General features: G+C 43.3%; 1 protein-coding gene across 1 annotated transcript in view; it reads left to right on the plus strand.

Annotated features, from left to right (window-relative positions):
• The window catches only part of LOC117042595 (zinc finger protein 91-like), a 258,539-nt gene that overhangs the window by 212,458 nt on the left and 18,923 nt on the right, over window positions 1-27,158 (plus strand). Inside the window, exon 2 of the mRNA XM_033142132.1 lies at window positions 25,017-25,143. Within this exon, the coding sequence (XP_032998023.1) occupies window positions 25,017-25,143 (127 nt within the window). The remainder of the gene's footprint in view (window positions 1-25,016; window positions 25,144-27,158) is intronic.

Here is a 27,158-nt window from a genome sequence, read left to right on the forward strand (position 1 = left end):
GGAAAGAGCTACAGTCAGAGTGGACACCTTAGAAAACATCAACGGACTCACACAGGAGAGAAACCATTTAAATGCATGGAGTGTGGAAAGAGCTTCAGAGTGGACGCCTTAGAAAACATCAACGGATTCACAGGGGAGAAGACCATTTTACCAGCCCACGAGCTGCCCGCCTGCCGGGCAGCTCCGGAAATTGCATCTGTGCATGTCCAGACACAGAAAATCGCTTCTGCACAGGCGCAATTTTCGGTGTCTGGGCATAGGCACAAGTGATTTCTGGTGCCACGGCATGCTCAGAAGCGATTTCCAGCATTGCGCTGTGCATGTCCAGCTCACGGACACTCTCTGTGGGCTTGATCCGTCCCATGGCCGGATAACCTTGCCGACGCCTGGGATAAAGGTTCTGTTGTAGTGGAAGTCTTAAAAACCATCAAAAGACTCTGAGGAGTAAGAGCTGTAAGAATGGATACTCTACTGGCCATCAATTAACTCAAAGAGGAGAAATGGTTTAGAAGGAGGGTGGAATCTGCTTTGGCTATTGTGAAACGCTTTTTAGAGTGTAGAACCTGTTTCTCTCCAAGTTGACACTTTCTTTTACATCAGTAACAGGAAATCAATCTTAATTGCATGCAGCCTATGTGAGCTTTTGTTGTTTTTATGTAATGTTGTCTAGACATGTATTTAAAGTAATGAAGGTAACATTTCACCATAGTAAGCATAATATAATATTTAATGTACTGTTAGATAGCAGCATAACCCCCCACTGTTATAATTGCAATAATGGAACCATGAAGACACAGAAAGACTGAAAGCACCTACTTATATGCCCAAGGCAATCTTGAAACCCTCATCTATTCTTTTGATTTATAGATATATTGTGCATAGATATATTTGGTGGCAGGAGAAATAAAAGGGGTATTTAGTGGCACAACCAGGAAAGGCTCTGTTTCCAGCTGCACGTCTTGCATGAGGAGGGAAGGGGGCACAGGGAAGAAGGGGCCGTTCCAGAGCATCTCAAAGCAATGTGCCGGGGGGGGCCACAGTGACACAAGTGTGTGTACAATGCTGTCCCCAAAAGGACACAGGACCAAACTCTGTACAATGGACCAAAACTCTGTACAATGCTTTTCTAATAATATTATTCATATTATTCATAAATACATTTTGTTTGTTTATTTTTTCTTTCATAAGATACCAGTGCCAACTGAAACCTAATCCATCGCTCTCCAAGTCTAATAGATCATTATTCTTTAACTCTATCCAATCTTTAATCCAATATAATGCTGCCGCATCATGATAAAGCTCTAGGTCCGGTAGCCCGAACCCTCCTCTTTCCCTGTGATCAATTAGGTTTTTATATTTAATTTGTGGCTTCTTACCATTCCAAATAAATTTGGTGATGTCTTGCTTCCATTCTTTGAAGTAGCCAGTCCCTCCTAACAGTGGTAGGTTCTGAAATAAGTAATTCATCTTGGATAATACCCCCATTTTAACAAGTGATATTCTACCTAATAATGAGATTTTTAATTTGGACTATAGTTCCAATTTATTTCTTATTTGTTTCCATTTCCCCCCATAATTTTCTTTTGCCAGATCTAAGCTGTTAGTCATTATTTGGATGCCTAAGTACTTTAACTTCTTAGAAATTTTTAAACCTGATAGCTCTTGTAATTCTCTCTTTTCTCTATCCTCCAAATTTTTTACGAGCATTTTTTTTTAATCAAAATTTATTTTCAAGCCTGCAAGTTTGCCGTATTCTTTTATATCCTGTAATGCATTTGGGATGCTATTCAAAGGGTCTTCCGTTGTTATAAGTATGTCGTCGGCAAAAGCCTTGATCTTGTGCTTCTTTTTTCCTATCACCACCCCCTTTATTTTATCATCATCCCTTTTGTTTTTTAGTAAAATTTCTAAGACGATTATAAATAGGAGTGGTGACGGGGCAACCTTGCCGCGTCCCTCTTGTTATATTTATGTTTTCTGTCAACTTGTTAATTATTAACCTTGCTTTTTGATTGTCATAAATAGTCTCAATTGCCCTTTCAAAATTTTCTCCTAAGTTTATTTCTTTGAGTACTCTCTTCATGAATTGCCATGAGACCCTGTCAAAAGCCTTTTCTGCATCCAAAGACAGTATTGCAGCTTGTTTCCTTCTATTATTTTCTAGACATTCCATTATATTTATTATGTTTCTTATATTTTCTTTAGCTTGTCTTCCTTTGACAAAACCTACTTGATCTTTATGTATTAGGTCATCCAATGTGTTACTTAGTCTGTTGGCTAATATTTTGGTGAAGATTTTGTAATCGCAATTTAGCAATGATATTGGTCTATCATTTTGAGGGGATTCTAAATCAGTGTTCTGTTTTGGTATAAGCATTATCAATGCCTCTTCCCATGATGCTGGTATTATCCCATTCCTAAGACTGTTATTCATTAATTCTTTCATTGGTATTAATATCACTTCCTCTAAATTCTTATAATACTCCATTGGTAAACCATCTGGTCCTGGTGCTTTCCCTTTCTTCATGTCTTTAACTACTTCCTTTATTTCTGATAGGGTGATTTCTTTATTCAGCATGTTAATTTTTTCTTGTGATAATTTTGGTAATTTGTGTTTAGTCAAGAATTCCTTGATATCCCTATCCTGTAATGCTTCCTTTTGATATAAAACCTTATAATATTCTTCAAAAACTTTCATAATCTCATTTGTCTTATTTATAGTTTTCCCTTCTGATTTAATCTTATTTATTAACCTTTCGTTCCTTCTCTTATTAATTTTCCAGCTCAATAATTTGCTGGGCTTATTAGCCCATTCAAAATTTCTGTATTTCCAGATCTGAATTTGTTGCTCCATTTCCTGCTCTATAATCTTATGGTATTGTGCTCTTAGAATTTTTAATTCGTGCTCTACTTCTTTTTCCCCAGTTTTATATAAAAAATTTTCTTTGGTTTTTATTTCTTCTAATAGAATCGCTTTGTTTTTTTCCCTTATTTCTTTTGTTTATGGCGTTTTGTTGAATAAAGTAGGCCCTCGCCACTGCTTTCCCCGCGTCCCAAACTGTTTTTAATTCTACCTCTTCATTATTGTTTAATTCAAAAAATTCTTTCATGACTTCCTGAGCTCCTTTTTTAATTTTATTGTTATTTAATAAGAACACATTTAAGCTCCATTTTTTATTTTTCTCTTGTTTTTCTTCATCCAGTATCATTGTTACTGGGTTATGGTCTGAAAATGTTTGACGTCCAATTTCTATTTTTTGTATATTTAATGACAGCTCTTTCGGTATCCAAATACCGTCTATTCTGCTTGCGGTTTGATGCCTATTTGAGAAGAAGGTGAATTCTTTTTTTATGGGAAATTTATACCTCCATGCGTCTACCAAATCAAGTTTTCCCATCATTACTGAGAATATTTTCGGTAATTTATATTCCTTTTTTTCCTTTGAAGTTGTTTTGTCCAATTCAGGATTGATGACTCCATTCAGGTCTCCCATAATTATTATCCTTTCTCCCACATAATTCATTAATTGTTTTTCCAGATTTTTAAAGAATGCAATTTTACTCCCATTAGGTGCATATATACCAACCCAGAACCATCTTTTCCCTTCTACTAATGTTTTAACTATTACAGTTCTTCCTTGTCATTCCAGACTAGCTCTGGTTCCCAATTACTTTTTACATACATCACAACCCCTCTTTTCTTACTTGGGTGTGATGAAATAAATTCTAATCCTAATCTATCATTTTTTAAGACTCTTTCATGTTTTTTATTTACATGCGTTTCCTGGAGACAAATGATGTCCCAACCTTCCTTTTTTAATGTGTGGGTTATCCTATTTCTTTTCTTTTTATTGTTCAAACCGTTTACATTCCAACAGATCGACTTTAATTTCATGTTTATTCACTCAAATAGATACAAATAAATAAATAAAAAACAAGACAACCCAGCTTTTAAAATATACTGTTCAATTAATGGTGTGGATTGATGATCTGAGTATGTGATTGCGTTGTGCAGTTCAGTCTTTTTGCTCTCCCTCCTCTTCCTCTTCTTCTACTTCCTCTCCTGCGTCGGTCTCTGCGATACCTTCTTCTTCTTCTTCCTCCTGGTTGTGTCGCTGTTCTTTGACAGATTTTATTTTTCCTCCCCCCAGTTCCTGTGCATAAGTTCTTGAAAACCTTTCTGCTTCCAACACAGTCTCAAACCTTCTTCTCTTTCCTTTGAACGAGAACAACAGTCCCTCTGGATATTCCCAACGAAAGAAAATTCTCTTGGCTTTTAAGGCTCTAGTTAAAAACTGATAGTTCCTTCTCTTTTGAATCAGCCTGGGAGGGATTTCTTTTAAGATTATTATTTCTTCTCCATCTATCTTTAATTTCCTCTTTCCTTTTGTTTGTAAGATTTTATTTCTCATCCACAAAGTTGTAAATGTCACTAAACAGTCTCCAGGCCAATTGTTCATCTTTGCTTTTTTTGAGTTAACCCTAAAGGCTTTTTCTATACGTATTTCCACCTCTTGTTCCTCTAGTTCCAGCCATTTCGCCAGCTCACACACTATTTTTGCCTCTATTTCTTCATTTTGCTTTTCTGCTATATTTCTAAATCTCAAAGTTTTTCGCGCAACTGCATCTGTATCATAGCTAGTGCATCCTGTGTTGCCTCCTGTATCATTTTCTGTTCTTCCATTTCTTTCTTTATTTTTTCTGAGTCTTTTTTCCATTCTTTTTTCTCTTTGAAGAGTTTTTTCACAGCATTTTCAGTTATTTGGTTTTTAGTTTGAATGTCTTGTATGCACTTTTCAGATTGTGTAGTCTTTTCCTCCACTCTTTTCAAGTGTTCTTTAATTTCTTGTTTTTCTTTTTCATTTGCTTCCAATTTCCCTTCCATTTTTTCTATCATCCCTTCCAATCCTTTAAACCTATCATTCATCGCATTCATTTCTTTTTTAATTTCTGTGATGTCTTGTTTTATTTCTCCAATATCGCCTTTCAGACTCAGAATTAATTCTCGGAGGTCTAGTTCTTGTGCTTGCTCTGCCATTGAGCTTCTTCTTTGTGTTGTAATCCCCACCACTGTCTTTTTTGGATCTTTATCCATTTTTTTCCAGCAGGGTTGCAGTGAGAACGCTGTGTCCTAATTTGATGCTGTTTGGTCCAGCGGTTACGGAGCAAGGTGGTAACCGTTGCGCACACAATAGGAACATTTTTAGATAGATAGATAGATAGATAGATAGATAGATAGATAGATAGATATAGATAGATAGATAGATAGATAGATAGATAGATTGTAGGACCAAAGGTTCCAAAGGACCAGAATAAATGGTTTTTGTATGCTACGATGGCTGCCTGGATACTGTTAGCCCAAAGTTGGAAAGAGGAAGTAGTCCCAACCAAAGAAGATTGGCAAACCAAGTTAATGGACTATGCTGAAATGGCGAAACTAACTGGAAAGCTCAGAAAGCAAGATGACAAGAAATTTTTTTTAAAATGGGAAATGTTAATTATATATTTGCAAAAGTATTGTAAACAGGTTAATACATTGGCAGGATTATAAGAACACTTGTAACGGGCGGGAGAAGAAGAAGAACTTGGAGTAGAAATGTTATGTAGTTGAAAAGGAAATCTAAAGAACCGGGGGTCGGGCGGGGCAAGTCACAGGATTTAGACAATCCTATGTTATGGATTTGATATTGTTTTTGTGTATGTTTTCTTTTTTTTTCTTTTGTTACTTTTGTTGAAAAATTGAATAAAAAAATTATAACAAAAAAATTAAGAAAAACTTTTATCTAAAATGTACAACTGCACAAGTAAGTCATGGAGGAGAATTACTCGACAAATACCTCTGTGATGCTGCTGCTGCTGCTGCTGCTGCTGACATTAAGATTGTGTCAAAGGTATCTTTTTTGGAGATGCCTTTGATTAGACACCGATGGAATGTGAAGTGTTCTGATAGATAGAGCAATGGTCCATATGTTATTAATCCAAGCTCCTATTGCTTGTGAACAGAAAGCAAATAAATTTTTTAGATTGAAGCCTAGAATATGGGGTCAAATATTGTTATATTAAGGCAAATGCTGAATGAGGACGGATAGATTGTTTAGTGATTTTGGGGGTCAGATAAAAAGCTTCCCCCCAGAAGGTGTGGACAGGGCTGTCTTAACCCTATCTGGTGCCCTGGCGTGAAGATCCCTCTGGCGCCCCTCGTGCTCTGCCGGGCAGGGCCAGGCTACGGATACGGGGAGGCCATCGGCGAGCCTCCTGTTGGCGCCAGGGCTCCCTTGATGGCAGTGCTGCGCCACTGCTTGAGAAGAAGTGGGTGAGGGCGGCACTGCTAGCGGGGCTGGAGGGCGGAGGCTGTGACGGATTGGCCCTAGGGTGGGGTGGAGGAGGTATGATATCCCAGCGCAGAAAGAGTTAAGCCACCTTCATTTTGAGAGACAGTTCATCCTTTGGGGGTGGGGCGATCCCCAGTTTAAAAGGAGGGAACAGCGGTTTTGGCAGTTGAGAAGAGGGAGGGTGTGTGTGGAGACAGGGAGAAGAGGGGTGTGGGGCCAGGATAGTGGTGGTTAGGCTAGGATAGGATGCAGATTAGTCGGTTATACTGAAAGAGTTTATATTCTAGATGTAACTAAGCTGATGAACTAATGAAATACGCGAAACATGATGTTCTGAAACTTGTTTTGGTTGAGCCAAGAGAAAAGAGGCATTTATTTGGTCAAGCCATATATGGATGCTCATGAGGAAGTGAAGAAGAAGAAGAAGAGTTTGGATTTGATATCCCGCTTTATCACTACCCGAAGGAGTCTCAAAGCGGCTAACATTCTCCTTTCCCTTCCTCCCCCACAACAAACACTCTGTGAGGTGAGTGGGGCTGAGAGACTTTAGAGAAGTGTGACTAGCCCAAGGTCACCCAGCAGCTGCATGTGGAGGAGTGGAGACATGAACCCGGTTCCCCAGATTACGAGTCTACCGCTCTTAGAGAGAGGTATAGAGCTGAGAGGTATTCTCAACCCAGGAGCCCAGAGCAATATATATGTGTGTGTGTGTGTGTGTGTGTGTGTGTGTGTGTATAACAGGCCACGACAGCTGGACAAGAGAACCCCGTTACTAAGTTATCCCTAGTTATAATAAAAGGGGATTATTCACACAGACGGACCTCAAGAATCGAGGTAGGGTGGATAGAAAAAGTGACCCCAAACACCTCAGAAAATAATTTGTTGTTCAGTCGTGTCCGACCCCATGGACGAGAGCACGCCAGGCACAATCCTTCACTGCCTCCCGCAGTTTGGCCAAACTCATCTTGGTAGCTTTGAGAACACTGTCCAACCATCTCATCCTCTATCGTCCCCTTCTCCTTGTGCCCTCCATCTTTCCCAACATCAGGGTCTTTTCCAGGGAGTCTTCCCTTCTCATGAGGTGGCCAAAGTACTGGAGCCTCAGCTTCAGGATCTGTCCTTCTAGTGAGCACTCAGGGCCGATTTCCTTGAGAATGGATAGGTTTGACCTTCTTGCAGTCCATGGGACTCTCAAGAGTCTCCTCCAGCACCATAATTCAAAAGCATCCATTCTTCGGCGATCAGCCTTCTTTATGGTCCAGCTCTCACTTCCGTACATTACCACTGGGAAAACCATAGCTTTCACTATACGGATCTTTGTCGGCAAGGTGATGTCTTTGCTTTTTAAGATGCTGTCTAGGTTTGTCATTGCTTTTCTCCCAAGAAGCAGGCGTCTTCTAATTTCGTGACTGCTGTCAGCATCTGCAGTGATCATGGAACCCAAGAAAGTGAAATCTCTCACTGCCTCCATTTCTTCCCCTTCTATTTGCCAGAAATAATACACTTAGTAATAGAGGGGTAGCGGGCAGGAAGGTTCGTCGCAGGTTGTTCAGTCGTTCAGCCTTTAGGGTTGTCTTAAGTTCCTGCTCTGAACCGCTTTCCAGGAGGGGGCTTTTCAGAAGTTGGGGGTGGGGTGGGGGTCGTCTTTCCCTGGCGCTGCCAGGAATTGAACCCATGAATTAATCACTAAATAAATGGGAATACTGTATAAAGCTTGTTGCCTGGGAATTCCTGTTTGCAGGGAGGTGGGGGAGGCGGATCTCCTCCCTCTCCCCCTCCCTCTGGGTCAATGAGCTCCGCTTCCTAGAGAGGCAGGAAATTTGTTTTTCTTTTTTTTGGTGGGGGGAGGCTATTCGGAGGGGAGGGACCTCCATCCCCATTCCAGGAAGAGAAGCGGACTTGGAGAAGAGGAGAAAGAGGTGCCGCATATTGGGGGGTTATTTGGAGTTGGGGGGTGTGGGAGAAGGATTTGCTTTCCCTCTTCCTGAATCTACAAACAGGGCGGCTGGGAAAGGAGGCGGGAGGATGGGGGGGGGGAGGAGGAAATGAAAGAAGGGAGGGGCTCCGCTCTTTCCCTGTAGGAATGGGGTGGGGGGGCTGGATCATGCAGGCCATCCTGTTGCAAAGTGGGGTCCTCCTCCCCCAGGAGGAAGAAGTGTGCATGCACACGAAAGCTCATACCAGGAACAAACTCAGTTGGTCTCTAAGGTGCTACTAGAAAGAATTTTCGATTTTGTTTTCCCCCAGGAGGGTTTGCATTGCAAGATGCTTTTTGAAGCTCAGAGATCAAGGCAGCTTCCCATGGTGGGGGGAGGGGAGGGGCGCGAAGACACTTGAGACGAACCAGAAAAGGGTGCCCCCCCCCCAGTGGAACTTAATTACAATGGGATTTGCAGCCCCACCCTGTGCATGTTGACTCAGAAGTCAGTCCTCCTCCGTTCAAAGGGGTGGCAGCCCCATTCCACCTAGGGATGCGCATCTCTGCTTAACAGCTTCCATCTCCCTTCTCACTGCTGCCCCCCTCCTCCCCCCCCGCTCTACCTCCTGCATCAGGGGAGGGCTGAGCTCCTCCAGGACCCTGATATGCTCCCCCCCGAAATCTGCTGCTGAAGCCCCTGCCTCAGTGGGGCGGAGATCGGGAGGGCAAGCAGGGGAGAGGAAGTGGAAGCAGCTGGAGAACAGAGTCACGTCTGGATTGGGAGAGAGGGAGGAGATTTCGAGTTGGGTGGGGGGTGAGAGATGGACAATGTCAAGGGAAATCGGCCTCCGGAGCTTCCTTAGTAAGAAAGAGGCTGATGTGAGAAGAAAGGGGGAGCCCCCCCCCCAGCTCCTCTTTCAGAAATCCTAGTCTGGGAGTCTGAGGTTGCTTTGGCACAAAGGAAAGAGCCTTGTTGGGTTTCCCATGTTGGGGGGGTGCAGTTGGGGAGGGTTTGCTGTGCTGCTTTTGTTCCCCAATACTGGAGGAAAGAGGCGCATTTTCAATTTCCTGAAGCATGAAAAAGCACCTCATCAGTTTTCCTCCTGCTTGGCATGGGAAATGGGCCCAGGGGTGGCAGGATTTGAAGCTGATCAAGGTCTGAGGAGCCATTTTAAAAGCTTCAAGGCAAAGCCTGGAGGAATTAAAGAAATGCCCCCTCCCCAGCTGGAATTGAAGGAAAGGGGGGAAGGAGATTAATCTCTCCCCCTTGCGCAAATTTGATGCCGTTTCTTTCCAAAAGAGGCTTCTCCAGATATCCTCTTGGGGAAAGGAGATTCAAAGCACCCAGGGGTGGGAGATCTGGCCTGTCTTGCAGGATTGGCCCATCGCAGAGGTGCTGAGGGACTTTCTCTGCCGGTGCTGCCAGCCTCACTCCTGTCTGGCCTCGTCCCCATCCAGGTTGCCAGGAGGGCTTTAGGTGATCCAAAGCCCACCACCTGGGCAATGCTCACACAAGAACCCTGCAAGGTGAGCCAGGATGAGAGCCTGTTTCGTGTTTGGAACAGGGGTGGAGACCATTATCCAACCTAAGGGCCACATTGGCTCCTGAGCAGCCATCCAGGGGCCACTTTGCATTAATGGGCAGGGCCAGAGGATAGAGTTGGTGGAGCTATGTATGGAGTTCACTCTGATCTTTGCCCAGGAGCTTCCTGCCTTCCAGGGATTTTTTTCCAACCACACAAAAGCCCCCCAGGAGCAGCTGGGAAGTGTTGGAAAGAGGGTGTGGCGCTGAGAAATTATTGGGGGCCAGAGAGAGAGAGAGAGAGAGAGAGAGAGAGAAAGGACTTGAGGGTCAATTTAGCCCCTGGGTCTGAGGTTCCCTACCCTGCAGTTCAGGTGCTGGGCTTTGTTATGGAATTGGGGGGGGGGGTCACCTAAACGATGGTGTTCAGTCTTGTTCTGTCTTGGCTTGAAACTATTGCGCAATAAACTTGATCTTTGGCTGGACTCCTTTTATTTCTCCTCAGGTAGTTTGAGTAGCCTCGTACTTGGATTTTTCCATAACAGTTTACACCAGGGAGAGGAGGGACGCCCTGTGGCCAGTTTCGACCCCCTGATTATTTCTCCTCCTATCCTTCCTCGCAGTGTAGCGAAGATAAAAGAGTACACACAAAAACACACACACAGGTTCGTAAGAGGAAGGACTAGGGGGGCCATAAGCCACTGAACTTCATATCTCTGTCCCCTAAAGTACAATCCATGTTAGCGCATAGAGTGCTCTAAATATTTCCATCTGCTCCGCTTGGATGGGACTTCTGCACCCTGGTACACTCCAGATGTTGCTTTTCTTCCGACTGCAAATTCTGCACATAATTTAGGAGTTTGTCTTACTTTCTTTATTCTAAATATATCAAAAGGTCAGAAACTGGTTTCCTGGTTCGGAGGAAAGGAAAACCAAGGTCTGCAGAGGTACTGACCGTAATGCTTTTTGCGAAACTTTGTTAAGAGTTTTGGATGTGATCCTAGAACTTTACAAACCAAAGCTGAATGTCCCCCTAAAAACTCAAGCAGCTTATAGTGTTATAAAGTTCCTGTAGAAAGGAACCAGTACCAATGCCTTTGTAATTAGAATTTATGGGTATTAGTTTATTACTCCTGGTATTTGTAATTTGTAAAAGGAATGCTGTGTAAATGTCTCCCACCCTAAATAAATCTGCCTTTCTGTGAACTGTTCTGAGACATCCGGGTATAGGGCGGTATATAAACTATAATCATCATCATCATCTCTGCATTGTTCTCCTTAAAAAGCTGCTCCCAGAATTGAAGTGCATCTCAGCTGAGAGAGTCCCAGAAGTGGCCCAGTTTACGCCTCCTCCTCCTCCGTCTTTTCCACAGGCAACGCAATGGCCTCTGAGATACCCTCTGAACGGTCTCTTCTTAGAGGTGGAGTGGAAAGAGGAGCCAGGCAGCTTCCTCAGGTAGGGAAAGAGCAACGGGAGCAGGGAGGAGGGAAGAGGCACAGGTGGGACAACCCAGCTTCTCTCTGGGTTGAGTCAGGATGGTGGGCATCTAAGAGAAGCTCTGTTTACTTCCTCCTCTTCTTCCAGGCCCTCTTGACCTTTGAGGAGGTGGCTGTGTTTTTCACGGAGGAGGAGTGGGCTCTGCTGGATCCTGGCCAAAGAGCTCTGCACAAGGAAGTCATGGAGGAGAATTATGAGATGGTGGCCTCTCTAGGTAAGGGAATAATAATAATAATAATAATAATAATAATAATAATAATAATAATTTATTATTTATACCCCGCCCATCTGGCCGGGTCTCCCCAGCCACTCTGGGCGGCCTCCAACAAATACCAAAATACAATACAAAGTCACAAATTAAAAACTTCCCTAAACAGGGCTGCCTTCAGGTATTTTCTAAATGACAGGTAGTTGTTTATCTCTCTAACCCCTGATGGGAGGGCGTTCCACAGGGCGGGCGCCACTACCGAGAAGGCCCTCTGTCTGGTTCCCTGTAGCTTTGCTTCTCGCAGTGAGGGAACCGCCAGAAGGCCCTCGATGCTGGATCTCAGTGTCCGGACTGAATGATGGGGGTGGAGACGCTCCTTCAGGTATACAGGACCGAGGCCGTTTAGGGCTTTAAAGGTCAACACCAACACTTTGAATTGTGGTCGGAAACGTACTGGGAGCCAATGCAGATCTCTCAGGACCGGTGTTATGTGGTCCCGGCGGCTACTCCCAGTCACCAGTCTAGCTGCCGCATTCTGCATTAATTGCAGTTTCCGTGTCACCTTCAAAAGTAGCCCCACATAGAATGCATTGCAGTAGTCCAAGCGGGAGATAACTAGAACATTTTTATTCCTCCTGGCTGTTAGACGTTGGAGGTGTGAATCTGCTGTTTGAGCCATTTATTCATGTCATGTCTTCCTCTTTGGCGATCCCTCGTAGCTGAATAAGATTGTCTTCCATCAACACGGTCTTAACGGTGTGTCCGTTAAGTGACTGTAGAGTCCAATTCTGGATCCATACATCCTTTCACAGTGGGGACATAGGTTTCTTGGTGAGAATTAATCACAGTGAGGGTTTGCCAAATGTGCTTTCCTCTTATCTTGTTTCTCCTTTTCGTCCTGAGTTTGTGCTTCTTCAAAGTCCATGACACCTTTAGTAAAGCCTATTCTCCAACTGGAGCGCCCGCAGGCCAGTGTTTCCCAATTTTCTGTGCTTATACTGCATATTTATTTACTGTATTTGCCTTGAAAGTGTCTCTAAACCTCTTTAGTTGTCCACCAGTATTTCCCTTTCCATTCTTAAGCTGGTAATAGAGTAGTTGCTTTGGAAGACGATAATCAGGCATCCGAACAACATGACCAGTCCAACGAAGTTGATGTTGAAGATTGTAGTTTATAACAACTATGTACTTTTGTCAGTAGGTAACTCTTCATAAGCTGATATTGTGGTATGAATTTCCCCCTAAAACCTATGTAATATCTACAGAGAGACTCACAGGTTAATTATGGTGCCATGAGCTTTCCTGGTCCATGTCATTTAATAGTTTTTAATGGGCCACCAGATACTTTGCTGTTTACTTCACAAGATTAATATTTTTGAATATTTGTACAGTCACATAAGACATAAACAACACTTCTGTTTTATTTATTCCACATAGCAGAGACTCTGACACTCAAGTCTGAACTCATCTCCTCGCCTGGAACAGAAAAATACAGGGATGTTGTCCTGGACCAATTGAGAGGTACATACTTCCACTTTGCTGTGAGACTGTTCCTTTATATGTTTCCTTCAGTGTGTAAAAGGTAAAGGTAAAGGTACCTGTGACCATTAGGTCCTGTTGTGGGCGACTCTGGGGTTGCGGCGCTCATCTCGCTCTATAGGCCGAGGGAGCCGGCGTTGTCCGCAGATAGCTTTCAGGTCATGTGGCCAGCATGACTAAGCCGCTTCTGGCAAACCAGAGCAGTGCACAGAAATGCCGTTTACCTTCCCGCCAGAGCGGTACCTATTTATCTACTTGCACTGTATTGTTTTGAACTGCTAGGTTCGCAGGAGCTGGAACCGAACAATGGGAGCTCACCCCGTCACGGGGATTCAAACCACCAACCTTCTGATCAGCAAGCCCTAGGCTCTGTGGTTTAGACCACAGCACCACCCACATGTCTCCTTTCAGTGTGTAGGAATACAAAAAGAGCCCTTTTGGATCAGAACAGGGCCCATCTTTTCCTGCATCCTGGTGCAGGTTATGTGATGTGTACAGTTTGTTAGAATGTAGCAGCAAGATATTACAGATCATGGAGGAAGGAGAAAACTGATTACAGAGGTGCAGCATTTTCACAGGCTGGGGTAGATGGGGAAAGTGTGTCCCTCCAGATGTTGCTGCACTACAACTTGCACCATCCCTGGTCCTTGGTCATCTTTGCTTCGGTTGATGGTACTTACAATCCAACCACGTCTGGAAGGCAATAGATGCCTCACCTCAGCATAGAAGTTTTCTCTTGGTGCTTAGTGTTACATGGGAGTTGAAGATTCAGGTAGGTAGCCGTGTAGGTCTGACACCTTAGAGACCAACTAAGTTTGTTATTGGTATGGGAGTTGAAGGTAGAACTGGATACTAAGGGTTCTTGAGACTATTTTCAGGTACATATTTTTCCTTTCCGAAAGATGTGGTACATAGGAGAGGGAGGGATGCTGGAGGTGTTAAAAGAAGAGAAAGTGCTGATTGGTCTTGCTGCATGTTAAGTTCTCCTGTTCTGTTCCTTGAAATCCTAACAGTATTTTCTTGTCCCCATCTTTAAACCAGGTGATGGAGAAGGCAATCAGAATTTTGAGGGGCCATCTGCAAAGTACTTCAGTGTGAGTGAACACCTTACTACACATCTACAAACTAACACAGGAAAGAAACCCTTTAAATGCATGGAGTGTGGAAAGAGCTTCAGTAAAAATGGAAACCTTACCGTACATAAACAAATTCACACAGGGAACAAACCATTTACATGTATGGAGTGTGGAAAGAGCTTCAGTCACAATGGAAACCTTACTATACATCAACGGATTCACACAGGGGAGAAACCTTTTAAATGTATGGAGTGCGGAAAGAGCTTCATTGAAACTGGAAAACTTACTGTACATCAACGAACTCACACCGGGGAGAAACCCTTTAATTGTATGGAGTGCGGAAAGAGCTTCAGTGCGAGTGGAACTCTTAGAAGACATCAACGGATTCACACTGGGGAGAAACCATTTAAATGTATGGAGTGTGGGAAGGGCTTCAGTCAGAGTGGAATCCTTAGTAGACATCAACGAACTCACACAGGTGAGAAACCATATAAGTGTATGGTTTGTGGAAAGTGCTTCAGTGCCAGTGGAAGCCTTACTCTGCATCAAGGAACTCATACAGGAGAGAAACCATATAAATGTTTGGAGTGTGGAAAGAGCTTCATTTGTAGTGGGAGACTCACTGTGCACCAACAAAGTCACACCGGGGAGAAACCATTTAAATGTATTTGTGGGAAGGGTTTCAGTCAGAGTGGAGCTCTTGCAACACATCAACGAACTCATACAGGGCAGAAACCATTTAGATGTATGGAGTGTGGAAAGAACTTCAGACTGTCTTCACACCTTACTATACATCAACGAACTCACACAGGGGAGAAGCCTTTTAAGTGTATGGAGTGCGGAAAGAGCTTCAGTGAGAGTGGAACTCTTAGAATCCATCAACGGATACACACTGGGGAGAAACCATTTAAATGTATAGAGTGTGGACAGAGCTTCAGTCACAATGGAACACTTACTAAACATCAACGAACTCACACAGGTGAGAAACCATATAAGTGTATGATTTGTGGAAAGAGCTTCAGTCAGAGGGGAGATCTTGCAGCACATGTACGAACTCACACTGGTGAGTTACCATTTAAATGTTTGAGGTGTGGGAAGCGCTTCAGTCGTAGTGGAAATCTGAGAATTCATCAACGGACTCACTCAGGGGAGAAACCTTTTAGGTGTATGGAGTGTGGAAAGAGCTTCAGTTGTAGTGGAAATCTTAGAATTCATCAACGAACTCACACAGGGGAGAAACCATTTAAATGTAAGGAGTGTGGAAAGAACTTCAGACGGTGTTCACAAATTACTATACATTGGAGAACCCACACAGGGGAGAAACCGTATATATGTGTGGATTGTGGGAGGTCCTTCAGTGAGAATGGATCTCTTAGAAGACACCAGCGAACTCATACAGGCGAGAAACCGTTTAAATGTATGGATTGTGGGAAGTGCTTCAATGGGAATGGAACTCTGAGAAGACATCAAAGATCTCATAGAGAAGCAACAGTTTAAATTGAAGAAATGTGGAAAGTATTTCAATTATAACGGAGTTCTTAATAAGCAACCACAGACTGTTATGGGGGAGAAACCATTTAGTTTTATGGAGTTTGCCATGTTTTTCCCACAGAGTTCACTTTGTCCCTCATATCAGCAAACTCATATAAGGAAAAATCAATTGTAAATGCATGGAGTATATTTGATGTTCTGGTGTTTGTATGGAATTTTGTACATATATGTATTATAGCAATGAAGGCAATGTTTCACAATAGTAAGTATGATCAAAGATACAATGTACTGTTATGGATGTGCAGAATGCGACTCTGGAGTGCTCATTGAGAGTGAACATGTTCTGAGAGTCTGTTGATATTTGGTCTTTGGTAGAGAGAATTGGGAGTGGAGAATTGTGAAAAGTGGAGCACGACAGTGGTATTTAGGAAGCAGGATTGGCTCTGGAATCCTAGAACTGTAGAGTTGAAAGGGACTCCAAAAGTCAAGTCCAACTCCTTGTTATAACGAAATGAAATAAAAAAATTCCTTCTAGTAGCACCTTAGAGACCAACTAAGTTTGTTCTTGAAGTTGTTCTCTAAGGCAGTATTCGCCAACCTTGGGCCTCCAGGTGTTTTTGGCCTACAACTCCCATCATCCCTGACAACTGGCCTTGCTAGCTAGGGATGATGGGAGCTGTAGTCCAAAAACAGCTGGAGGCCCAAGGTTGGCAAACACTGCTCTAAGGTGCTGCTGGAAGGAATTTCTTATTTTATTTTGTTTTGACTATGGCAGACCATAAAGAAGACTGATCGCCGAAGAATGGATGCTTTTGAATTATGGTGCTGGAGGAGACTCTTGAGAGTCCCATGGACTGCAAAAAGATCAAACTTATCCATCCTTAAAGAAATCAGGCCTGAGTGCTCACTGGAAGGACAGGTCCTGAAGTTGAGGCTCCAGTACTTTGGCCACCTCATGAGAGGAGAAGACTCTCTGGAAAAGACCCTGATGTTGGGAAAGATGGAGGGCACAAGGAGAAGGGGACGACAGAGGATGAGATGGTTGGACAGTGTTCTTGAAGCGACTAGCATGAGTTTGGCCAAACTGCGGGAGGCAGTGGAGGATAGGCGTGCCTGGCGTGCTTTGGTCCATGGGGTCATGAAGAGTTGGGAACGACTGAACAACAACAACAAAATGGCAGACCAACACGGCTACCTAACTGTAACTGGATCCTTGTTATAAGAACAGCAGCTTAAATCACATTTTTATAGTTGCAATAAAGGAACGATGAAAACGCAGAAATACTGGAAAGTAATGTTTAAAGCGTCCTATGTTGTTTATATTTTAAGCATTCATTGCTTCACAATACCTTCTCATTCATGGCTACATTAACAGCATAGTAGATAAAATCCCTGGTGGCAGCCAGAATAAAGGAGGTGCTGAGAGGAACAACCAGGATGGGGAGGGAAGGTGGCACAGGGGATTGTGGGCATTGCCAGTGGTTTCAGGAGAGTCATTTCCCTTCAGAGAGAGGAATCTCTGTGCCCCCTTAATTGGCCCATCTTTCAGAAATCTGTAGAAAGAGCAGGCAGTATAGGAGACAGAGCTCATCTGGAGCAGGGGTCCTCAAACTTTTTAAACAGGGAGCCGGTTCACTGTTCCTCAGCCACTGTTGTGGGCCGGACTATAATTTGGAAAAATAAATAAATGAATTCCTATGCACACTGCATACATTTTATTTGTAGTGCACAAAAATAGGGGGGAAATACAATATTTAAATTGAAAAATGATTTTAATCAATGTAAAATTGTAAGTATTTCAATGGGAAGTATGGGCCTGCTTTTGGCTAATGAGATGGTCAATATCCGGTTTCATATTTGTCACTGCTTGTCGTAACAAGTGATGCATGTGTTCATCAGTTAGTCTGGATCTGGTTGGAGATTTCAGATGTTTCATTCGGGAAAAAGTTTGTTCGCAGATGTAGGTGCTGCCAAAGATGGTTGTAATTTTGACTGCATGGTTCCTGAGATTAAGTTATGTCTCAGAGGGAGAGATTCCTAGAAATGAGTGAGGCTACTTGATTTGAATGCGTTTTTCTTATTTTTTTTCTTTTTTTAATATGAAATTTTTTATTGTTCAGTTATCAGATTTACAGTATTTACCATAAATGTACAATAAACATTCCGGACAAACAAAAATTAAAAATAAGAAACAATTACAATTACTGTATCTGCTTAATTTTGTTGATACCCCTAACAGGTTCCAAATTCAATACACTTGTAAAAGGAAAATACAAATACAGCAGTAATAATACAAATAAAATAAACAAAAATATCGTATAATTAAGCAAAGGGGAAATGACATAGAAAGAAAGGAAAAAGACAAAAAGAACCAAAAATTAAGAAAAAAAAACAATACCAGCAAATTTCCCAAACCCATCCGACTTCCTATCAAGCCCAACCATATATTTCACTCGTACCTATGAGTGTAGTTCAACACATTCGAGTGTCTTCTTATATATCTTTATTACACTGTTATATCAACCGGTACCCAATTTTCAATTCATATTGTTCTTTCTACTTCCAAGTTTACTGAAAAGCTGGCATAATATATATTATATATCTAGCCCAATTTTCTTGAAACTTTTGTTTTGATCCACCTCTCAGACTGTTAGTTAACTGAGCCATTTCGGCAAACTCTTGCAGTTTGTTCTGCCACTCTATTAATCGAAGGTGGTTCTGGTTCTTTCCACCTTTTTGCTATTAAAATTCGTGCTGCCACTGTGGCGTACAGAAAGACCTCTCTTAGTTTGCTTGGGACTTCTTTGACAACAATACTTAATAGGAGGGATTCTGGTTTAATAGGGGACTGGAAAGAGAAGTTGCTGAATTGCAACTCATTACCAAACTTAAAACCACGGAGAGACCTGGTCTGAACAAAGACATTGGATTCTTATCTCATTATACACGACAAAGCTTTCTTTTGTCATCTCACCCCTTGCTTTTTCCGGTAAGACCAATTGCAGTCGTTAACAGTCGTCAACAGGTTTTCCACACCTATCAGCCAATCCCCCATTCCCACCACCCTTCTGAGTAATACCCCTCCCCTCTCTCACACTATATATAAAGGCCTGGCGACTTCTGTTTCAGTGTATCTGAAGAAGTGTGCATGCACACGAAAGCTCATACCAAGAACAAACTTAGTTGGTCTCTAAGGCACTACTGAAAGGAATTTTTTTATTTTTGTTTTGAAGAGAGACAATGACATCCCTCCTCCCTCTCCCCCCTCCCGCCAGTTCCCATGGGGGGAAAAACCCACTCTCCCTCCTAGTTCTGCGTGGATGCTGAACTTTCCCAATCAGAAGCCCTGGGAGCCCCTTCGGACGTTCAGGTTCCAAAACAACGTTTGCAAACAGAACAGTCACTTCCGGGTTTGTGGTGTTCAGAGACAAAACGTCCGAGTTCCAGGGCATTTGAGATCCATGGTACGACTTTATATAGGCGGACATGGGATATTATACAATAATAGTACATCTTGTGTTCTTTTACTAAACTACTTATGGTATTCTGGCACTTTGGGAGCAACGTTCTCTCAGTGAGGGTCTATGCTTTGCACTTGGCAGGAAGGTCCCATAATAATTGAGATGTGCATTTTGTTTTGTTCTGCCTTTGTTGTTTTATCAAGTGTCAAACTCTGGTCCTTCAGCATACCCCAGCAACAACCCCTCAAAATGCACCCCTGGTGTTAGGGCTTTTATTGATTGACCATGAGCCATATCCCAGGAAGCTAGGGGGGTGACACTCCCTGGAGAGAAATGCCCCACCTTGCCCATCTTTGGGGGTTTGGCTTTGGTCCTGCGTTCAAGGGTCCTGTTGCTCACCTGATGAAGTTAAACAACAGATCAACAGAGCCAGACTGATACCCAGAGAGAACTTGCTGCAAAACAGACCCAAAAAAGGAAATAACAGAACACCACTAGTAATCACATACAACTCCCAAGTTAAAACAGTACAACGCATCATCAGAGATCTACAACCTCTCCTGGACAATGACAGTTCTCTTTCTCAAGCTCTGGGAGGAAGACCCTTCATCGCCTACAGACAGCCACCCAATCTTAAACAACTCCTCACCCACAATAATACAACAACAGGACTCCTCGACATGGACACTGGTACCAGAGCCTGCAATAAACCCAGATGCCAACTTTGCTGCCACATAAACCCGGACAACACCATTACTTGCCCCAACAACATCAAACATACCATCTCAGGACTATTTAATTGCTCATCTTCCAACACTGTGTATTACAATCAAATGCCAACAGTGCCCTTCAGCTCTCTATATTGGACAAACAGGCTAAAACCTACGCCAAAGGATAAATGGACAGAAATCTGGTATCAGGAATCACAAGACAGAGAAACCAGTAGGAGAACACTTCAACCTCCCAGGACATTCTATAACAGATCTCAAAGTAGCTGTCTTAATACAAAGGAATTTCAGAAAAAGACTGGAAAGAGAAGTGGCTGAATTGCAACTAATCACCAAACTTAAAACCATGGAGAAACCTGGTCTGAACAAAGACATTGGATTCTTATCTCATTATACATAACAAAGCTATCTTTAGCCATCTCACCCCTTGCCTTTCCCTGTAAGACTAATTGCAGCCGTTAAGAGTCATCTACAGGTTTTCCACACCTATCAGCTGATCACCCATTCCCACCACCCTTCTAAGTAATACCCCTCACCCAATCTCTCACTATATATAAGGGTCTGGTGACTTCTGTTTCAGTGTATCTGAAGAAGTGTGCATGCACACGAAAGCTCATACCAAGAACAAACTCAGTTGGTCTCTAAGCTGCTACTGGAAGGAATTTTTTATTTTATTTTGTTTTTGCTGTTAAAGGGTCCTCTTTCGCTGCTGGGAATCCATGAATTTCTCCCCAAATAAATGGGAATATAGAGCTTGCCCGCCGGGAAGGGAATTTCTGTTTGCAAGGAGGAGGAGGCGTATCTCCTGTTACTCCCCCTCCCTCTGGGTCAATGAGCTCCGCTTCCTAGAGAGGCAGGAAGGGGATTTTTATGGGGGGGGAAGGCTATTTGGAGGAGAGGGGTCTCTATCCTCATTCCAGAAAGAGAAGCGGACTTGGAGAAGAGGAGAAAGAGGTGCCGCATGTTGGGGGGGTTATTTGGGGATGGGGGGGGGAGGGAGAAGGATTTGCTTTCCCTCTTCCTGAATCTACAAACAGGGCGGCTGGGAAAGGAGGCGGGAGGATTGGGGGGGTGCAAAGAAAGCAGGGAAGGGCGCCGCGCTTTCCCTGAGGGAATCAGTGGGGGGCGTGATAAAGACCATCCTGTTGCAATGTGGGGTCCTCCTCCCCCAGCAGGTTTTGCATTGCAAGATCCTTTTTGAAGCGCAGAGCAGAGATCAAGGCAGCTTCCCATGGTGGGGGGGGAGGGTAGGGGGGGGGAGAAGACACTTGAGACGAACCAGAAAAGGGTGCCCCCCACCAGTGCACCCTAACTACAAAGGGATTTGCAGCCCCACCCTGTGCATGTTGACTCAGAAGTCAGTCCTCCTCCGTTCAAAGGGGTGGCAGCCCCATTCCACCTAGTGATGCTCCTCTCTGTTTAACAGCTCCCATCTCCCTTCTTACTGCTGCCCCCCCCCCAGGCTCTACCTCCTGCATCAGGGGAGGGCTGAGCTCCTCCAGGACCCTGATCTACCCCCCCCCCTCCGAAATCTGCTGCTGAAGCCCCTGCCTCAATGGGGAGGAGATCGGGAGGGCAAGCAGGGGAGAGGAAGTGGAAGCAGCTGGAGAACAGAGTCGCGTCTGGATTGGGAGAGAGGGAGGAGATTTCGAGTTGGGTGGGGGGTGAGGGATGGACAATGTCAAGGGAAATCGGCTTCCGGAGCTTCCTGAGTAAGAAAGAGGCTGATGTGAGAAGGAAGCAAAAGGAAAAAAGAATTCGCTTCTTGGGAATTCCTAGTCTGGGAGGCTGAGGTTGCTTTGGCACGAAGGAAAGAGCCTTGTTGGGTTTCCCATATTAGGGGGGTGCAGTTGGGGAGGGTTTGCTGTGCTGCTTTTGTGCCCCAAAACTGGAGGAAAGAGGCGCATTTTCGATTTCCTGAAACATGAAAAAGCACTTCATCAGTGCTTGGCAAGGGAAATGAGCCCATGGATGGAAGGATTTGAAACTAATCAAGGTCTGAGGAGCCCTTTAAAAAGCTTCAAGGCAAAGACTGGGGGAATTAAAGAAATGCCCCCCCCAGCTGGACTTGGGGGAAAGGGGGGGAGGAGATTAATATCTCCCCCCTGTGCAGATTTTGATGCTGTTTCTTTCCCAAAAAAGGCTTCTCCAGATATCCTCTTGGGACTTTGTCGGAAAGGAGATTCAAAGCACCCAGGGGTGGGAGATCTGGCCTGTCTTGCAGGATTGGCCCAACGCAGAGGTGCTGAGGGACTTTCTCTGCTGGTGCTGCCAGCCTCAATCCTGCCTGGCCTCGTCCCCATCTAGGTTGCCAGGAGGGCCTTATAACACTAAAGGTCTTCTAAAGCCCACCACCTGGGCAATACTCACACAAGAACCCTGCAAGGTGGGACAGGATGACAGCCTGTTTCGTGTTTGGGACAGAGGTGAAGACACTTATCCAGCCTGAGGGCCACATTCGCTCCTGAGCAGCCTTCCAGGGGCCACTTTCCATTGATGGGCAGGGCCAGAGGACAGAGTTGGTGGAGCTATGGAGCTGACTCTGAGCTTTGCCCAGGAGCTTCCTGCCTTCCAGGGATTATTTCCAGCCACACAAAAGCCCCCCCAGGAGGCAGCTGGGAAGTGTTGGAAAGAGGGTGTGGCGCTGGGGAAATTCCTGAGGGCCAGAGAGAGAAAGATGGGGGACTTGAGGGCCAATTTAGCCCCTGGGTCTGAGGTTCCCCACCCTCCAGTTCGGGTGCTGGGCTTACACCAGAGACCCAGTCTCACATCCCCATGCTCAGGAGGGATGCCCCGTGGCCAGTTTGGACCCTCTGATTATTTCTCATCCTATCCTTCCTCACAGTGTAGGGAAGATAAAATGGTACACACATACACACACACACACACACACACACACACACACACACACACACAGAGGTTCCTAAGAGGAAGGACCAAGGGGCAATAAGCCACTGAACTTCGTATCTCTGTCCCCTAAAGTACAATCCATGTTAGCGCATAGAGTGCTGTAAATATTTTCAACTGCTCCACTTGGATGGGACTTCTGCACCCTGGGGCCCTCCAGATGTGGCTTTTCTTCTGACTGCAAATTCTTCCCATAATTTAGGAGTTTCCCTTATTTTCTTTATTCTAAATGTATCCAAGGGTCAGAAACTGGTTTCCTGGGTGGCTGTTTGGAGGAAAGGAAAAGCGAGGTCTGCAGAGGTACTGGCCGTAATTCTTTCTGCCAAGCTTCATTAAGAATTTTGGGAGTTGATCCTAGAACTTTGCAAACCGGAGCTGAATGTCCCCTAAAGACTGAGGCAGCTTATAGTATTATAAAGTTCCTGTAGAAAAGATTAAGCCCTTCTAGTTCTCTGCCTTTGTAATAAGAATACACACACACACACACACACACACACACACAATACTTACACCAAAAGGCAATACTTTCTGTTTCTATTGTGATAATCTCAAATGTTCCAAAGCTTTCCAGTTTTGAGCAATGAGTTGCTAAGCAGCTACTAAACAACAGGAATGAATCCCTGATATCACAAATCAGCATTTTCATCTATAAAAATGGTTAACAATCCCAAAGTTGGGGTATTTCCTATATTTTTCATAATATGTGTTTGGATTTTGCATTTGTAATAGAATTTATGAGTATTAGTTTACTAATATTGGTATTTGTAATTTCTTTTTTAAAAAAAAAAATATTATTGGATTTTACACATATTTTCCAGCATAACAACTCATAAACATCATAACAAATTTGAATTAGCCTGATCCTCTTTTCCCTTTTCCCTTTTCACTAATATGAAGAAACCCTTTCTGGGACCCCACATTTACCGGTAAATTCTTCCCTGGTCTCCTTGCTGGCCCTAGTAGGACCAACCTGGCCAGTTAGCCCTGGTGATCATTTATGTCTACTGACTGGGTTTGTCCCCCCCCCCATGACCCCTGAATTTTTGAATTTTATTGATATTGATGCTGCATTTTATGTTGTTTTTAAGTCGCATTTTAATCAATGTTTTATATTTGCTGTTAGCCGCCCCGAGCCCGGTTTTTAAACTGGAAAGGGCAGGGTATAAATAAAAATTATTATTGTTATTATTATTATTATTATTATTATTATTATTATTATTATAACAAATATTTGGCTATCACAGCCTAAGACTTCCTTCAACCCCTTCTAACAGTTTTCTAAAATCCTTTCTAAATTTGCAGTTTATCACTATACTTATTGCTATAAGTCCAAATCCTACATCAATTATTCTTAATCCTTTTCACAATAATTGGTAAAATTCCTTACAAAACTTCCTTACAAAACTTATCCCTACAAGCGATGTTAATTGGTTACAATTGTCTTTCAGATACATGAGAAATTTCTTCCAGTCCTTCAGGAAAGTCTGGTCCTGCTGGTTCCGAATTTTCCCCGTTAGTCTCGCCAACACGGCATAGTCCATCCTCCTGATTCCATCTTTGGGTTAGTATTTTCTTGCTGCAGTGGCCGCATATAAAAACAAATTTTTATCATTCTTATGAATTTCTGTACCTACAATACCAAGTAATAGAACTTCTGGCCTTTTTGCAAATTTATATTTCAACATTTTTTAAAAATTTCATTGTAAATCATTTCCCAGAAGTCTTTTACTTTTTTACATTCCCACCACATATGGTAAAACGTACCTTCTTTTTCCTTACATTTCCAACATTGATTATTATTTGTTTGGGTTTTTTTGTACATTTTAGCTAGTTTCACTGGTGTTATATACCATCTGTACATCAGGTATTTGTAATTTCTAAAAGGTATGCTATCTGTGTAAACGTCTCCCACCCAAAATACCCTTTCTGTAAACCGCCCTGAGAACTCCAATTATAGGGTGGAATATAAATTCAATGGGTTGTTGTTGTAGTAGTTGTTATCACTTCTGCATTGTTCTCCTTAAAGAGCTGCTCCCTGCATTGAAGTGCATTGTGGCAACAGCTGAAAGAGTCCCAGAAGTTACCCAGTTTATCCCTCCTCCTTCTCCTCCGTCCTTTCCACTGGCAACGCAATGGCCTCTGAGACACCCTCTGAACAGTCTCTTCTCAGAGGTGTAGTAGAAAGAGGAGCCAGGCAACTGCCTCAGGTAGGGAAAGAGCAACGGGAGCAGGGAGGAGGGAGGAGGCACAGATGGGACAACCCAGCTTCCCTCTGTATTGAGCGGGGATGGTGGGCATCTAAAAGAAGCTCTGTTTTCTTCCTCTTCATCTTCCAGGCCCTCTTGACCTTTGAGGAGGTGGCTGTGTTTTTCACGGAGGAAGAGTGGGCTCTGCTGGATCCTGGCCAAAGGGCTCTGCACAAGGAAGTCATGGAGGAGAATTATGAGATGGTGGCCTCTCTAGGTAAGGGAACATTTTTATTCCTCCTGGCTGTTAGACATTAGAGTTGTGAATCTGCTGTTTGAGCCTTTATTCATGTTGTGTCTTCTTCTTTGGTGACCCCTCGTAGCTGAGTAAGATTGTCTTCCATGAACATGGAAGTCCAGTCCAATTCTGAATGCACACATAATTTGACAGTGGGTTCATAGGTTTCCAGGCGGGAGTTACTGGTAATTACAGTCAGCCTTTGCCAAACGTGCTTTCATCTTTGCTTGTTTCTCCCTCTTCTCCTGAGTTTGTCCTTCTTCAAAGTCCATGAAGCCTTTGGTAAAGGCTGTTATCCAAGTGGAGCACTCACAGGCTAGTGTTTCCAAATCTTCTGTTCTTATACTGCATTGTTTTAGATTTGACTTGAGAACATCTTGAAACCTCTTTTATTGTCCTCTGGTATTTCACTTTCCATTCTTAAGTAGTAGTTGCTTTGGAAGATGATAATCAGGCATCCGAACAACATGACCATTCCATCAAAGTTGATGTTGACGATGTAGTTTCTGGCAATGCTGTACATTTGTCAGTAGGCAACTCTTCATAAGCTGATATTGTGGTATGAATTCACAAAAAAAAACCTATGTATAATATACAAAGAGACTCATCTTTGGCGATCACTCTTAGCCAAGTACGATTGTCTTTAATAAGCACAGTTGTAACAATGAGTCCGTAAGTGGCTGTGGAGGCCAATTCTGGATCCACATGTCCTTCCACAGTGGGGACATTGGTTTCTGGGCAGGAGTTGATCACAGTGTGGATTTGCCAAGCGTGCCTTCCTCTTAGCATGTTTCTCCCTTGCGTCGTGAGTTCGAGTGTCTTCAAAGCCCATGACACGTTTGGTAAAGGCTGTTCTCCAACTGGAGCGCTCGCAGGCCCGTGTTTCCCAGTTGTCAGTGTTTATATTACATTTTTTTAGATTTGCCTTGAGACAGTCTTTAAACCTCATTTGTTGACCACTAGCATTACGCTTTCCATTTTTAAGTTCAGAATAGAGTAGTTGCTTTGGAAGACGATCATCAGGCATCCGCACAACATGACCAGTCCAACGAAGTTGATGTTGAAGAATCATTGCTTCAACACTGGTGATCTTTGCTTCTTCCAGTACACTGATATTAGTTCACCTGCATTCCCAAGTTATATGTAAAAAATTGATGGAATCTTTTGAGGAGTTGGAGATGGCGTTTATAAGCGGTCCATGTTTCACAAGCATATAGTAAGGGTGGTAGTACAATGTCCCGGTCCCTCAAACACTCTGCACTTCAATCAGGAGAAAGCTGCACTCGCAGAGCTCAGGCAATGTTGGCCCTTGTGGAAAGATAACTGCCTAGGTGGGAGAAGTGATCAACATTTTCCAACGTTACACCATTGAGTTGGATTTGTGGCGCTGCAGAGGGGTTATTTTATACTTGCTGGTGCAGCACTTTGGTTTTTTGGATGTTGAGTGATAGGCCAAGCTTTTCATAAACTTCTGCAAAGATTTTTAGGATGGTTTGGAGGTCGTACACTACATTGTCATTGGCATACTGAAGCTCTATGACGAAAGTTACGCTAACCTTACTCTTTGCTTTCAGCCTCCTTAGATTGAAGAGCTTTCCATCTGTTCGATATATGATTTCTACTCCAGTGGAGAGTTTCCCTTCGACAAAGTGTAGGATCATAGCAATGAAAATAATGAATAGAGTTGGGGCAATAACACAACCCTGTTTACAATTTACAGTGTCGGATGCCTTAGGTCAATAAATGCCATATACAGGGGTTGGTTTTGCTCTCTGCAGAGACTCATAGGATAATAAAGATGGCATGAGGTTTCCTGGTCCATGTCATTTAATAGTTTTTAATGGGACACCAGATACTTTGCTGTTTACTTGACAAGATTAATATTTTTGAATATTTGTACAGTCACATATGACATAAACAACACTTCTGTTTTACTTATTCCACATAGCAGGGACTCTGACACTCAAGTCTGAACTCATCTCGTCGTTTGGAAC

Source organism: Lacerta agilis, chromosome 2, assembly GCF_009819535.1.
Source record: "Lacerta agilis isolate rLacAgi1 chromosome 2, rLacAgi1.pri, whole genome shotgun sequence".
NCBI classification, from domain to species: domain Eukaryota; kingdom Metazoa; phylum Chordata; class Lepidosauria; order Squamata; family Lacertidae; genus Lacerta; species Lacerta agilis.